General features: G+C 44.4%; 2 protein-coding genes across 4 annotated transcripts in view; one reads left to right on the forward strand and one right to left on the reverse strand.

The window, feature by feature from the left end:
- LOC132904550 (Krueppel-like factor 6) overlaps positions 1 to 12,155 on the reverse strand; it is a 268,819-nt gene extending 256,664 nt beyond the window's left edge. For both annotated transcript variants that reach the window (XM_060955164.1, XM_060955162.1), the window contains exon 1: positions 11,781 to 12,155. In XM_060955164.1, the coding sequence (XP_060811147.1) occupies positions 11,781 to 11,882 (102 nt within the window). In that variant the 5' untranslated portion in view covers positions 11,883 to 12,155. The remainder of the gene's footprint in view (positions 1 to 11,780) is intronic.
- A 7-nt stretch (positions 12,156 to 12,162) lies between these two features.
- The window catches only part of LOC132904536 (heat shock 70 kDa protein cognate 4-like), a 59,358-nt gene continuing 56,202 nt past the window's right edge, over positions 12,163 to 15,318 (forward strand). For both annotated transcript variants that reach the window (XM_060955135.1, XM_060955138.1), the window contains exon 1: positions 12,163 to 12,613. In XM_060955135.1, the coding sequence (XP_060811118.1) occupies positions 12,163 to 12,613 (451 nt within the window). The remainder of the gene's footprint in view (positions 12,614 to 15,318) is intronic.

The following is a 15,318-nucleotide window of genomic DNA, read 5'->3' on the forward strand; positions in this document are numbered from 1 at the left end:
TTAAGTAGCTCGAATCCAACCGGATCGAAAAACAAATTTATTGCCAATTATTTCGAGCCGGATCGTCGTACTGACTTGACTCCCTATGTGGGAATGCTCAACGATCATAGGAAGAGAATAATAGATCACTCGCACAGATATTTAGACAACTTTGAAATATGTATTCCGCCAGGCTTCCTCCTCCCGACCATATTTTTTATACGGCCAGCAGTTAAAAAGGTTTCGTACCCAGCCATGGAATATTGCTAACAGATGCTGCACCGAAAATTCTAAACTTCTTTTTCGTTCAGTAAAAATCTACGCGTGGGCGGGACCACGTTGCAGTCGGTGAATGTAGAGCGAAAATGAACTGCTACAATTAAGTTCGTTCAACTCATGACCGTTTACTAGCGAGTAACAATTAACGTAATAATGTTCTACAAATATTCGTTAAACCCAACAGATGGCGAGTCAAAAGCGAGTCATCGTAAAGAACAAACCGTGTTGTATATCCAGAGTAAACGAAATATGGTTTTCCTGGAAACACCTGTGAATAAAACAACGAAATCGGCACAAGCGTTCAAACATCGAATTAATCAATGGGGCTGCCAAGCCAGTGTCGATATACGATTTCGAGGTAGTTCCTTAATAATATTCGAGTCACTGTCTCTTAGCTAACACTTGGGATCTTACACAATCCGTTTGTGGAATAAGCAAACGCTCCATCTTTTATATTTATTTCCGCAAGGAGATACGCGGCCAACTCAAAGCTCGAATATATCTAGTAATACATCTTGAGGAGGAGTAGGTAAAACGTATGCCGTGCGTTTACCGGTGCAGCTGTCGCGACGCGGAAGAAAAATTGCTGCTCTGGTCGGCGTGTAATTTTTAGACGTCCTGGTCGGATCGAGAATTTTTGAAATTTTCAGGACGACCGTCGATCTCTTTCGCGACGACAGGATACACGGCCGGCGAATCCACGGACGAAATGCGTGCACGGCGTTGTAACGACGATTCACGGCACGACGAGCAACCTTAATGTATTTACAGAGCTGAAACCCATTAACGCGTGTCTGCCAGTTGTTAACGGCGTGGCTGGTTGGCTGGCTGAACGAGCAACCGACTTATCGTTTCGCTTCCGGCCGTGAGAACGCCGTTACGTTCCTCTGTACAGCTTAAGACGAGACTAACGATCAAGCCAACCACCTACCTCTCTCTTTCACCCTCTCTCCTGACGTGTTTGTCGTTTGACGTCCGGATTTTCACGTCGATCCGCTTACCGGCCGATCGACGACGAAATTTCGCGAGTAAGATCGATGCAAATGTCGCTGTGGATCCGCTTAACCGGTGCGACAGAGATGGATAAAACTGAGATAGAGGGACACGGGTGAGATAGCAGAGAAAATCGAGGGAAGAACTAGAAGAGAATAGAAGAGGGAAAGAACAGAGGGAGGGGTTTTAATCCCGGCAGCCGAGCGAAATTTCCTGGAATCCAAATATCGGTCGTCGCGGCGCATCAATATTCATGATCTTGATATTACATTGAATCGAGTTTCGACAGGTTACGCAACCAAAGTAAACATAACAGCTACGAAAGTAAAGAAGATACTATACGATATAGTCATTGCGTTTGAGTCATCCATTAGGAGCGAGTACATATTATGTATCGTGAAAATAACGTGTAACTGTTTGCACGACGATTTTTTTCACGTAAAATACAGATCACTCGCAGCTGCAATAAACGGTATTCGAGCGAAGATGATTACTCGATGCTGATTCATCCAGTGCGAATTAAACAGCTTTATCGATCGGTCACACCGTATACCGGAATGCTTATCGATGAATCATAAAAATTCGGGGTAAACGTACTAGTTGCGTAGACGAGTCTATCAATCATACCAGTTACGCGTAGCACGGTCCATCAATCAAATCGCTATGGTATCGCTCGTTTCGTACGCTGGCATCTTCCTATTTATATTTTCACTCGGTTCGACGCGCCATCCAAGTTATCGATGCGTCCGCTCGAATCGATTCTCGATGGCAAATTTATCGTGAAATCGTGTCGTCGCGGATTATAAGGGAACATCCGGTCGCGGCAAGTGGGACGAAGAGAAAAAAAAATGATTATGATGCTGAAATACATATAGAAACGTGTCTTTCAAGCTTATCAAACGGATCCATTTAATCCAAACGAATCGACGTTCGAAAATAAAATTTGCGACAACTACGAGTACCTCGTTGAAGCTTCACGTCTCATTGGAAAAAAGGTTCACTGGCATCCAGGTGCCTTTGTTAAGGTCAAATTTAAAACACGGCCACGTCTTCCATTTATCACCGTGAGCCAATATCCAATTAGTCTTGGCGACGTTTCGGTAGTTAATACTTGGGAAATTACGAGGGAAAAAGTGCCCTTGAATTAACAAGTACCGAGTAACCAACGAAATAACAACGTATAGCAGCGAGTAAAGGATTCATCACGTTTTTCTGTTTTAAATTTCTCTTTCTTTTTTCATTGAACCATACATTCTCGGACACGTTTCACGTTCAATAACTCAGGGGACGTTATCCGTGGGAAATTTCAATTATTCCGCCTAGACTCGCAAACGACGCGTTTAGAAACACGGCCCGAAAGCGCCATTCTAAAGTTAGACGAGTCGCTGTTCTCCGAGCTCTAAGAATAACTTTACCGTGTCGTCCTGTAAACAAACAAAGACCATCTGACATGTTCCGAAGCTGAACATCATCACGCTGCAACTGCGAGCGCATATGTTCCGCACCGGACATTCTATTGCGTTGCAGCAATTGCGCAATTTCACTGTAACGAGTGCGCGTTCACTTCTTTTCTGGCTCGTGGAAAATTTCATTTCAGCTACGATGTCGCGCTTCGATCATAAGTCCTCGATATTTCGCTTAGCGTTATAGTATCCGAAATTTTTGATCCTCTAATCCTGGCTGCATGCAAAACGGTAAATGTTTAACTTGTAATGTTTTCCTCCCTATGAGGCTTTGAAAAGTCAAGCATTGTCCCTGACAACGCGCCCTTTAGAAAACACCATCTGTTACATTCCCCGAGATCGAGAATTTTAACGTGGGGTAGCTTGGGTAAACAAGAAATTGTACACCATCCTCCGAAATTGAGCGGTTCTTTACGTTTCTCCTGTTTGCACGTTAGCTAAATGGTTGACTTTTCAGGATTAGGCAAGAAAAAAAAGGAAAGAACAGAAACTGAAAATCATATCGGTTTTAATGCATTGTCCGTAAAGCCAGCGCGTCTAACTCGTGTTGTTTTCCTGGCTAATTTGCAACCAACAGCTAATCGAGTAACAGAGTGATTCTAATAACGTTCACTTACACGCGCTACCCGATATTTCCATTTTTATTTAAAACGCGTGTCTTAACGCCCGCTGTGGAATCACGATATTTGCACGTTGCAAATCAAACGAGGAAGACCTTCAACGAGGAATGAAAACGTCAACGTTTTCAAAAATAATTACTTCAACCTCGATTCGTTGTACAAGCCAGTCTACGGTAATTGCCCGTGGACGTTTCCGATGGCATTCGTCTACAAATTTTATCACCTCGAGTACACGTTGACGTAAGATCCCGAAAATTGCTGAGCATCGATCGCGGCACGTTTTATCGCGGACGATATAGCCGCGCCAACGTTTCCAACGTTTATAACGATCAACAACTGTCAACAGGTTTAAACGTCGACGAAACAAACGTTAAAAAATAACTATAAAACGATGAGAGTCCTGTATGCGGGATTGTCACGCGCTATTGTTGTCTACCGTTCGACGCGTAAGAGGACAGTGAGGCTGGAACAATATAACAATAGAACACGGCGAGGCAATGATCGTGACCACTGTGCACGATGTACTGCTTTCCAGCTACAGAAGGAACGGATAGCTTTTCCACAGAAACCTCTGCGACGATTGATTACATGCGGCTAACAACGCAACCATGCAAGTGGCTTAACGAGTCGAGTTAAGAAGCTATAAAAAAACTAAAACATCGGTTTATAACGAGACGAGCGATATTACAACTAAAAATGAAGATATATAAACATGGAAAGTAAAGGTAATCGCCTTGGGTGTCACGCTATCTTATCGAATTGTATTCTTTGTCTTCTTCAAAGACCAATCTTAATTGATCAAAAATCACACTTACTATAAATCGCACTTACTAACTCGTCGCGTCAATGACTGCATTACGCGAGCTTCGAAAATTTATTAACCAAACAGAAGGCAGGCACGAACGAGACGAGAACGTTTTACGAGCTATCACGACTTTATCGGAAGCAGCTTTTTTTTTATCTAAGAGACGTAATTAAGACTCGATAATTTATCGCGCCTTTCGACGACAAGTGAGTAATCGGTAATCGAAAGAACATATTTTTTTATCGCTTCGTTTTTCTCACATTTCCACTGATGCGCTAATATCGAACATTTCGAGCAAGGGCTTTGATAAATTTTAATAGGATTATATGTCTTTTCGCCGCAAATGTACGCGTACGTCGAACAAAACGGCCACAAAATTTGTCTGACCGATCAAACCGACGGACCGAATGACGGATAAAGGGGCGAGGAGAGGAAGACCAATTTGTTTTTATCGGTCCTTTGTTTCTCTCTTCGGTTTTGTAGCCCCAGTCCTCTGCTGCCGCCCTCTTTCCGCTCTTCCACCCTTGTCCCCGTTGATTTAGCTTGCAGCAGTTCGATACAAGCGCCGGTTCACGCAAAGCACGTTAATTCGACCGTGACTATCTACGCAAATTTTCCTCGACCGATTGTGCCTTCGACACAAAATGGTCAACTATTAACACGCGACGAGACTACGCTTGTCTCCTAGTCAGCCGTTTTTGTATCATCGCGTCTGATATACTAATAACGATAAGCTCGATGAATCAGAATGGCCAGACAATGCACGCTACTTCCACCATCCATCAAATTTTGTACGTTCATTGTCATTCACCCACAACACGAATCACCTTATCGAAATTATTCGATTCAAATATTAAAGCGAATGTCACAACTTTCATTTGTTTCCTTCGTCCCGGATAGAAGTTCGGTCATCGAAGATACGAGTTCCGTACGTTCACCCCGCCTCGGAGGATACCGCGAGTTACGCAAAGCCTAGCAGCATCTCGATCAGAAACACGAGGCGTAGATTTCCGAGACGCGGCCAACGTCCTTCCACAACGTCTGGTCTACTACGTGTACCATGTGTATACCGACCGGTTTGATCGGCTGTGTCGCCTTTTTCTGTCGGCTTTCCCAAGCGTTTCTCTTGTCTCTTTCTCCTCCGTTGCTATCTACTCTCTACAAACGAACTGTCGTACTTGTCCCGTATACGCGCGATTCCCTTCCCGCGTTTCCGGTTTCCAGCACTTCGCAACTGACCCCCGCGACCCGGATTGCAAGATTAAACGCGAACAAATCTCTCCTGTTCCCTCTCGTCTAACCAACACATTTTACTCCCTTTCTCTTCGTCGTTTACTCCGGATATCGTGCAACGCATCTACCAACGTCGTACCGTCGCGGTAATAAGTTATATAGGTGGAGTTCGATTAACTCTGTGGTAATCCGCAATAAAATTAGGGGAACACAGGCTGACCGAATTGATAAATGCTTTAACTCGGTGTTCTCGCCTAGCACCACGGCGTTAATGAGATTTAACGAGGTCGCTCTCGAGAAGTCGCGGGACGCAAACACGACCGCGAGCGACAGGATCCATTCTGGTACGTGAGAGAAACGGCGAAACGCGTGGCGTGCCATCGCAGTGAGCGCACCGACAGAAACTCAGAAATAAACCACCGTGGTTCGCTTTATCCCGAGTCTCTTCGTTTGAAACGAAACGCGCTCGTACCATGTCCCCCACGAAACGGAACAGGAACGAGGGATAAGCGCGATTGTACCGTAACTACCGCGAGAACATCCTGCGTTCGAGGTTTTCACGGGACGCATCGATATTTCCCATGCATCGCGAGTAGGTAGGCAGATTTTGCCCGACCCTCTGGGAACGTTCGTTCGCGACTAAACGGTGTAAAGCTTCCACCGAATTTTTCAACCGATCGAGTTTGTTCGATAACCAACGTGTGTGGTTACACGACCCAGGGAAATACGGTAGACTTGGAAGAGATATTGAATCGACTGGTGGTAACTCGCGCAGTTCCTCGAATCGATTATCAAACAGCAACGATAGCGCGGAGCGTAGAAATTACGATAGTTTGGCAAGCGAGACCGGGCTCGAAGAAAACGCAGTAGCTAGCGTGGTTAGAAAAGAAGGTTGCGCCATCGAAGGTTAACAATGCCACGTTCCGTAGCCACGGCTACAATGGCATCTTTCGCATCACTCACATTGCGAGCCATTGTACCGGGAAAACCATTGTTTCTCGTCCCATTGCGCGCATCGGCGGCCTAAAGGGAAGGGAGAGGCAGAGGGGAAAGAGAGATCGAGGGTGGAAACGGGGGCGGTGGGGTTGGAATACGAACGGGACAGACTCGCGTACCAACGGCCCGTGTTCGAGACAAAAGAGTTACGTCAGGCCCATTCACCCAAAACGCCTTTGTGCGTTCGAATATTCTTATTTCAATGCCAACAAGAGGAACGGAACAGAGGAGACGCTGCAAGAGGAGTATCGGTATACACCGACACTCGGTCAAGTCACTCAGTCGTGTGCCGTTTAAAGCCGCTCGGAGATTTGCTCTTTTCTCTATCCGTTCGGGAATATATCGCGCGTACGAGAACCACCGAAAGAATCAAGAGAAAACCACGGTGAAAGAGTGTAAAGCATTACGAAACCCCTGGTCCTCGTTCAAAGGGGAACGCCTTTGGAAAATCTACTGTTTACTGATGAAACCGACTCGCGTATCGTTCCATTTCGTTCGGAATTTCGGTACTTTCTACTTAAAAAAATATATATATGTATATATATATGGGTGTGCAGCCGCGTACGCGCGTATCCAGTTTTTGAATTTCGCTCGGACGATAAGCGGGAAATAAATATGCAGAGCTATTTCCTTGTTGTCTCGATACGGTCGCATAGTCTACCTTATCGTTCGAGCTTTCACGATGAAAACACGGATCGCGAACAGCCAGTGGGAAAGCGACTCGACCACCTCAGGTTTCTCGCAATTACCGACTGCTCGGAAAAATCGAAACCGTATTAAATGCTATATAAAAAAAGAAAAAACCGCGATGAGATATACAATTAATGAATCTCTGAAGCGTTGCTCATTACAGTATTACCGTGTGATCCTGTAATGTGCACCTGCGAAGCATGTCGAATATTTCACTGATTTTCATGCGTTCCGAGTCCTCGTGCCTTGTTAAAAAACACATCACACACGAGGACGCGCGTCCTGTATTCCTCGTTACGACCGGCATCGTGCGTTCGTGATTTCAGAGAGATAATGAATCATGCGCATACCTTCCAACTTGGAAAATACATCTATAAAATGCGGCAAAACAAGAAAATGGCAAGAATGATTCCTTCCATTTCAACGGAGAATTATTGAAGTAACGGAGATATATCGCGCAAACGACAATCGCGATGATTCACTGGAATGTTTATCACATAGCAAAGCACGCGACGCATAGAGTTACACGAATATCTTCCTCGATACGCTCCTCCGTCTATTCAACGTTCACAATAACTCGAGAGGAGATGCAACAAATTTTCAATCTCACACATGCAGCAATGCTACAGCGCAGCGCTTGGTTATTTATGCGCTTGTCTATAAAATTCGAAGCTCGCGAGGGAAGCGATACACGTCCGGGTGAAAGTCGTGCAAAAGAAACTCTCACGAAATTCTCGATAGATAAGCGAATGCGACCAAAGGACGAGGAGGAACAGAATCAAAGGGGCGGAGGGAATGGAAAAGAGAAACGGAGCGAGATTGTCGTCGGCAATGCACACGACACATGGCAGAATTGTGAAACGTACGTGTACCGATACACACGCCGTAAAATATCGCGTTGAGTCGAGTGTGTCGTAATACGCGACACGAAGTGGAAGCTCCAACCTATGTATAAGGAGAAAACAAAAATATCACCGATGCCGCGCAGCGGCTGTCACGAGCGTATAATTCATGCGAGCAAAAGTTCTGTGGCTCGCGGTCCGCCGCGGTTCTCGCGCGAATCGTTCGAGCTTTCACGCGTGTGTCGTAAAACACGAAGCTCACTAGCAACACAACATCGTTTTGAAGGCGACGATATTGTGTACAGGTCGGTAAACAAGTGAGTACGAGACGAGGAAAAACCAATGGATGTTGGTGCATATCGGACGACGTGACCAACTCGATGCGTATCATGGCAGCGAAATGAAAAAAGTACATTTATAGAAAAAGGAGAGAAAGAGAGAGCGAAAAAGTTACGTTCAATTGCGATTTACAACGAGATCGAATCAAGGCAATTCGAAACGAGGCAAAATTCAATCGAAAATATTACAAGCGCAACTGCTATCCGGCAGGAAATTTTAATTCGCGATTTTGATTCACGCATGACAATATCGTATCCCGTATTAATCGAGGAAGCGAGAGCAATGTTGCTGCAGTGAAAATATTTGTACGCACGGCGATGCACGCGATCCGCCTAACGATCAATTATTCAATCTGCTGAATTATTTACGAAAAAATATTTTCCGTTTCGCGAGTAGAAGCGGAGGGAGAATGGTTGGTTGGTTCATAAACGAGCATACGCATATTAGAGGCCTCAGGATCCGCTTAGCGTATCGGGAATGAATAATTCATCGCGACTTGATACGTAGGATGTATTTCAGTAATTGCATCAGGTGTTAGATGAAAGGAAACTTCGACAAGGTCGCTTGACACCTTACACTGGCTATTTTTAACATCAATTCCTTTTTTCCCCGCTCATCATTGTTGGCTTGGACAATTATCGTAATTAGCTACATTAATTGGTGGCAGCGTTCTAGGAATTATCGCTTAAAAAAGGTATTCAAATGCCAACAACTGATCGATGTCGCGTTTCATCTCTTAATCCAATTCCACGATGGAAAACTACCAAACATTTCTCGTCTTTGTGTCTCCTGATGTTTGTTCGACACGGCGAATATCTTGTAACAATTTATAATAATTGCTAGCAATTTACGTTAATTACAAGGAAACTCGAAATCAACGAATCAGAAAAATATCCATGTATAACTGAGTTTGTAACGAGCAGACGAGCTTCTCGGAGTGCGACGCGATCGAATTTTCGCACAGACGGGCATTATCGTCTATCTCGCGCTATTTCGCGAAATTCCTTGGTCGTCTGGTTCACGCCGAAAATCGGCCAAGTTACATTAGTTCTGACGGCGTCGCGCGTCAGAGCCTCGCTTCCTCGCCAACGACAATAATTGCTGGCGAAACTGGATCGTGTAAAGTTGGGAATACAAGAATATACAACAGAGCACCTGTCGAATCGCATTATCGGTCACGCGACCAACGCCGTCGCGTTGTCGATGTGACCCAACCATCTGTTCGCCTATCGAATGACGCTGTCCATATACATCAGTGCGTACTTCGTAAAAACGGTGCCTATGCTGATTACAAAACTAGCGTTACTTTCGGCAAATATCGCGATGAGACCAAGTTTTATACCGGCTAGTAGTTACGTATAGCACAACGACGGAGGATCGCGAATCCGGTTTTAGAAAGAACAAACACACGGTCCAGGAGTAATGAGATCAACTGCTGGAACAACGAACTAATCTACATGCATCCTATTCTCGGTTCGTTCGATAAAGTAGATACGCGAAATAACTCCGAAGCTATTCGAGTATTGTCGGACGCAAAAATAGAGTCAGAGACCAAGAGACTGAGCATGATTAAATAGATGGTATTTCTTTCTTTGACCGACGTTTCGCTTACTCTCCAAACACGAGAGATACCGCGGAGTGTAGAAAGCCGGAGAAATTCCATTTAAAATAGTGGCCACTTCCGACAAATTCGATTTCAGCAGCGAGGCGAATAAAGTCGCGGTAAAAGGAACGAGACACGAGGTAAATTAATGCAATCAGAAAGATCGTAATTGAGGAGGACAACGGGGACCCGATGAGGGAGCTGTGGCCGATCTCGGAAACAGGACGATATTGCTTGCTCCTAGTTAGCTAGCATGACGTATTTCTTGGCCGATAATAAAAACACTCGATCGTACGGGTAATTAACGAGAAAGAAAAGAAAGCGACTAAAGTGCCGGTCGGTTTTCAGTTGGAAACCCTTCGAGACGTTCAATTAGGCACCGCGCCAAACTAGACCCGACCCAACAATGTTGCGCAGGTCAAATGTCGAGTACCAAGCGACAAACCGAGATTTCCTCGCCATAAATTTCACCACGCGACCTAATCATCGAATACGCCATCGGTAATTAAAAGAACGACAATTAAAATGTACTATTTAAATGAACAGAGATAAAATCAAAAGTACGAAATTATCAAAGGTAATTATAAGGAAAAGAGGATTCGCAGAATTTTTTAAACTTCCCCGAATAGCACATAGATTTCGATAAGAAATAATACATCACGAATTTTTGTGGTTAAAATGTGTGACATTTAACTAAGAAATAGATAGATAGATAGATAGATGGATAAATAGTTAGAGAGAGAGATAAAGAGAAAGGGGGGAAAGAAATGTGTATAGTTTATGTGAAATATCAAGCAAAGGTTAAAAGGTATGTATATATGTTGCTTGGTTAATGTTAATGTATACTACAAAAATTTTCAGAATTTTAATTCACCAATAAAAAGTCGAACAGATCAAGAAATATCGCCGATAGTTTATTTGCGTCTGATGAAACAGTTCTTTAATTATTAGAATACTTGAACTCCTTCCGATATATATATATATATATATATATATATATATATATATATATATATATTGAACTTGGTTTTATTCGTTAAGAAAAACAGTTATAACCAATACCAATGGAATTTACGTTCCCTCTATTCTCTTACGCGTATTTTAAAATAACCTGTACGACGACGGTGACCTAAAATAAGATGGAAAAAATTGCTGGAAATTCCAGAGAATCGTGATGGTAGCGAACCGTTAAAGCAACACGCAACGCGAACTTACGGCGCTACCAGTGACGTCACGCGTACTATTTTAACGAAGCGAGGAAACTGTTGTACTCCGGCTGAGATATTGAATGGGGAACAAGTACGTCCCTCTTGCCTTCCCCGACCACTGGAAGGTCATTGCACACTCGTAAACAAACAGGACGCGCCGTCTATAGTACGCTCGGCCGCGTCACTGAACGTACACACCGATCTAATACCACGGCTCAAGGTCGTCCCGTCATAATAGCCCGCTGCATATCGATAATCGATTTAAACGGAGTCCGACCAAAAAATGGCCAGAGAAACCAAACTTCTCGGAGATTAGTTGTAAATTCGAATTTTACGAAAAAAGATGGCGACATAACTGTTCACGAACGAATTTATTGATATTTTCAAATGTATTAAAACATACGTACAAGAAACAGACAAGAAACGGACAAAGTTATCTAGCGTGTAATTGAATTCACGTGCGTCAGTGAACTCGATGGACAACGACACGCGTTACTTACTACGTTGACCGTTAGAAATTCAAATATGGCGGTCGAGGTTACAAGCGCCTTTTCGCGTTCGAAATTCACGGCCGCTATTTGAACTTGCTCGTACGCGCGATGAAACGCTAGACGCTAGGTTTTGACTTATTACTCTGTTCTATTTTAATGAGAAAGTAGCAACTGACATCTATAAAGCACGATAACGAATTTACGAGGTGGTATGGATTCAAATGTAGAAGCATTCTTACCTGTTGCCAATGATCCTCGAGCGATGGCTGGGCCGAAAAGTATCCGGTGTCGTGTATATCTTGCAACTCCCTAAATATGTTCCCACTCGGCAGGATATCCATGGTTACGCCGGTGATCCGTTCGTAACTGGCTTCGGCACAAAAAAAGAAACCGACTCCTTCGAACCAAACGAAACCAACAAGAAGATATAAACAAACAACAAAACTCTGATTTGCTATACTCGTATACGGAGGACTTAGATGGTAACAGAGCCCGGTCACTAACTGCACGCCGATACGCGGCTCGCGATTCTAACGCACGCACGTACACGTAGCAGGTAGTGGCACGCACACGTGCTTATCATCGAAGAAGCACCGATGGTTACGACGTCACCGTAGTAGGATGACCGACAGAGAGCGATACGGAGCGAGAGAAGCGAAATTTACAGACAGACGACTTCTGTGGTTGATCAAGACGAGGGAAAGACCGGCTAATCGCTTCCTTTTTCCGCGCCCGCACAAACACCAACGAACACTATTGGCTCGTATACTCAGCGAGTGGAATATCTTATTGCACTACCGGCGTTCTACTGTTGCTGCCACCACGGCGCTGTGCTGCGTTGGTACAGTCGTCGAAAAGAAAGCGGCACGCGACGCACTGCACGATCTCTGCAGCCAAGGAAACAACTCACTGCAACGTCGTTGCTTGTGCAGATCGACGTTCTGTCTGTTCTTGATAGCGTCGCGTACACGAGACACGCGCGACAGCATCCATCATACGTGGAACGTGACGACGAGGAACCTTGTAACCACGAACGACGAAACGTCAAAGCGCCGGCACGAGTCACGACCCGGTATGTGTTCGAATCATTCGGCTTCTCGCTTTATACTCCCAAAATCTCTCTCTCTCTCTCTCTCTCTCTCTCTCTTGTTCACTCGTTATACGTTTGCTCCGATCGTTCAATACTCTCTGTCGATTTCTTTTCCTCTCTTACTTCTGCCTTTCTTGTTCTTTACCTCTCTATCTCTTTCTTTCGTTCTCGCTACGACACGAAATTGGAGCTAACCACTGTCGACGTTCTATATTCACTGGCCTTCTCTCGCGTTCTTTTTGCTCCGGTAACTCGTGTACATATACACTTTGGCGAGGAACACACGCGACTCGGCCGTCACCTACCGGCTTTTTTCCCGCGACACTTGCGGACGTGGCGTCGTGTCACCGTATTCAATCGCGCCGGTCACAACGATCACGAGCTAGATACACGTCGCTGGGGATGAACAACGAAGAAACACCTACGAGATATTTAAAACTCCGCAAGGAGCAACGATATCCCCAACGGCTAATGCGTACAGACTCTTCCGCGCGAGCGCCGAAGAGTGACTGACGTTCCCTTGCCATAACTGTACGCGAGGAGGGCCGAACTCGGCCGAGTTGTACCGAATGCGCGCTCGGTGCCGGCGACGCGTTATCACGGCCGGCGACCGCCTCGCGTCGTGGCAGCACCGCTCGGTGGCGTCGCGACGCCGTTTCCCTTGCCTTTTACATCGCCTTTTCTTTCGCATCCACCTATCTTTGACTCGCGTGTCATTTTCTTACAAAATATCCTACAACGAAACGATCAGTATTACGGCTCCAGCAGAAAGATCTTTAAGAGGAAATTGCTTTGTGCGTGTTAACATAAATTAAGTTATTCCTTTTTTTATTTTCCTCTCTATTACACACTCATTCCAATTGCTATATTCTTGTAAGTATTCTATACCTAGAATAATGAGTTATGTTTATTAATATACGAACGCTAATTTATAGACAACTTTGATAAAGGATCGTTATGTCTGGGGTTCCTTTTTGTATCGAACTGTAATTACAGATCCTTTTTAGTGGAATCCGATAGCATAGCATTGGCACGAGAAACGATTAGTTCCTGTTTGAGTGGTAGTAAATTACAGCGTCAATTACACTCTCTGTTCTTTGAGCCAAAACTCGAATAGACTGGCTGAAGTTCAGCCTGACGATCATTCCTAATATCATTGTATTCATTTAGCTATTTCTGAACTGTGATTGTCATCTTATCTACGACTAACATCTAGGAATTCACGCGTATGAACAATATTACTATTTCCACTAAATGTAATCATAGAAACGATGTCAGATACGTCGTGTATACTTCTGACTTTATTATATTTTCCTTAATTTCGACATCGAACTCGAATCTACGTACGTTGTCATTAAATTTATTACTCTCTTACGAGGAAACGTATTTGGAAGCAGTCACTTAGAATCTCTTGTTTGCCACGATTTCTTGCGGCTTGTTCGATCGACTCTTACACATGAGACGTCGATTATGAGCGAAGAATTATTCGAAAATGAATAATCGTTCGTGAGTCAACGGGCGCTCAGAGCGGAAAGTGGAGAGAGAGATGGTCGCGTTATGTCGCTGTACGTGATTCATGGATTCTGCGCGTTCGTTAAAAGCTGTTTTGTAGACGCTACTATAACGCTCGGGAATGCTAGATTAGATACGTAAGCGGCATTTATGGCGAATGGAATTAGAAGACCGGCTCCACTTATCAAGTCTGTACCTCGTTTCCGTTCGAGCTATCTTCGTCGAGCTATCGCCCCGGAGCGCAGGGAGGACGACCACCGGATCCAAAGGACTCTTTTTTTTCCCTATGTGTCACCCTTTTGTAGTCGTATATATTTTTGACGATGCAACGACGTTGTTATTTCTCTAACAAAGAACGCGCGTACGCGAACATCATCGATGCGTTTTCAGCAAGAGCAAACCGGAAATATTTGCTAGAAGACCAACAAGAAATGGAGGAAAGGTGTGCGTGGAAAATGCATTAATATCAGTCTACTGTAAAGAGTGATCGCATTGACTTTCAGATAACGCTAATATCCTTCTGATTGATTCTGGATGTTACGTAGCACCGGAGCCTGACCTCTCGTAACCTCTCAACTTCGACTCGGTTTCTTGGATGCATTCGGTTCTCTCAGTGGGTTAAGACGGCCCGGCACCATAAATATGGTGGTTGTTGTTGGATCCAAGCCCAGCTCTCGAAAGCTTTCTTGTGCACCGAGATGCATTGGATCGTCGATTTTCGCTGTTAGTTATGGAGCAAACCGACAGAACGTTTGTTAGTCTGGAAAACAGTTGTTTGGTGAATATCGGCGTGCAAAACGACCACTTCGTCTGTTTCGCCTTCGCTAATTCCATTCTTCTTCGCAGTTATTCCTTCTATTCTCGCTACGTCTATATAGAAAATATATGTATATCATACCGAGTTCATTCCTCGAATATGAGATAGCGAGTGCGCGCTGACGAATTTAACGTTTTCTCGTTCGGATGGCAGTCGTTTTTTTCTCGCTTGGCACGAGAAGCGCCTGGATCACCAATCGTATCGTTCGCGAAAGATTCGAAGTCGCGCACACATCGTCTATTTCCGATAATAATTTACATAAAATTGTTCGTAACGACTGTTAATCTCTTCAGCGTCGTTTTGTCAAAACACGTATATAGCAGCGTTTGCTTGTTACGAGCTTTTTTGATCAATGGAT

The sequence above is a fragment of the Bombus pascuorum genome, chromosome 2, assembly GCF_905332965.1.
Source record: "Bombus pascuorum chromosome 2, iyBomPasc1.1, whole genome shotgun sequence".
Taxonomy (NCBI): domain Eukaryota; kingdom Metazoa; phylum Arthropoda; class Insecta; order Hymenoptera; family Apidae; genus Bombus; species Bombus pascuorum.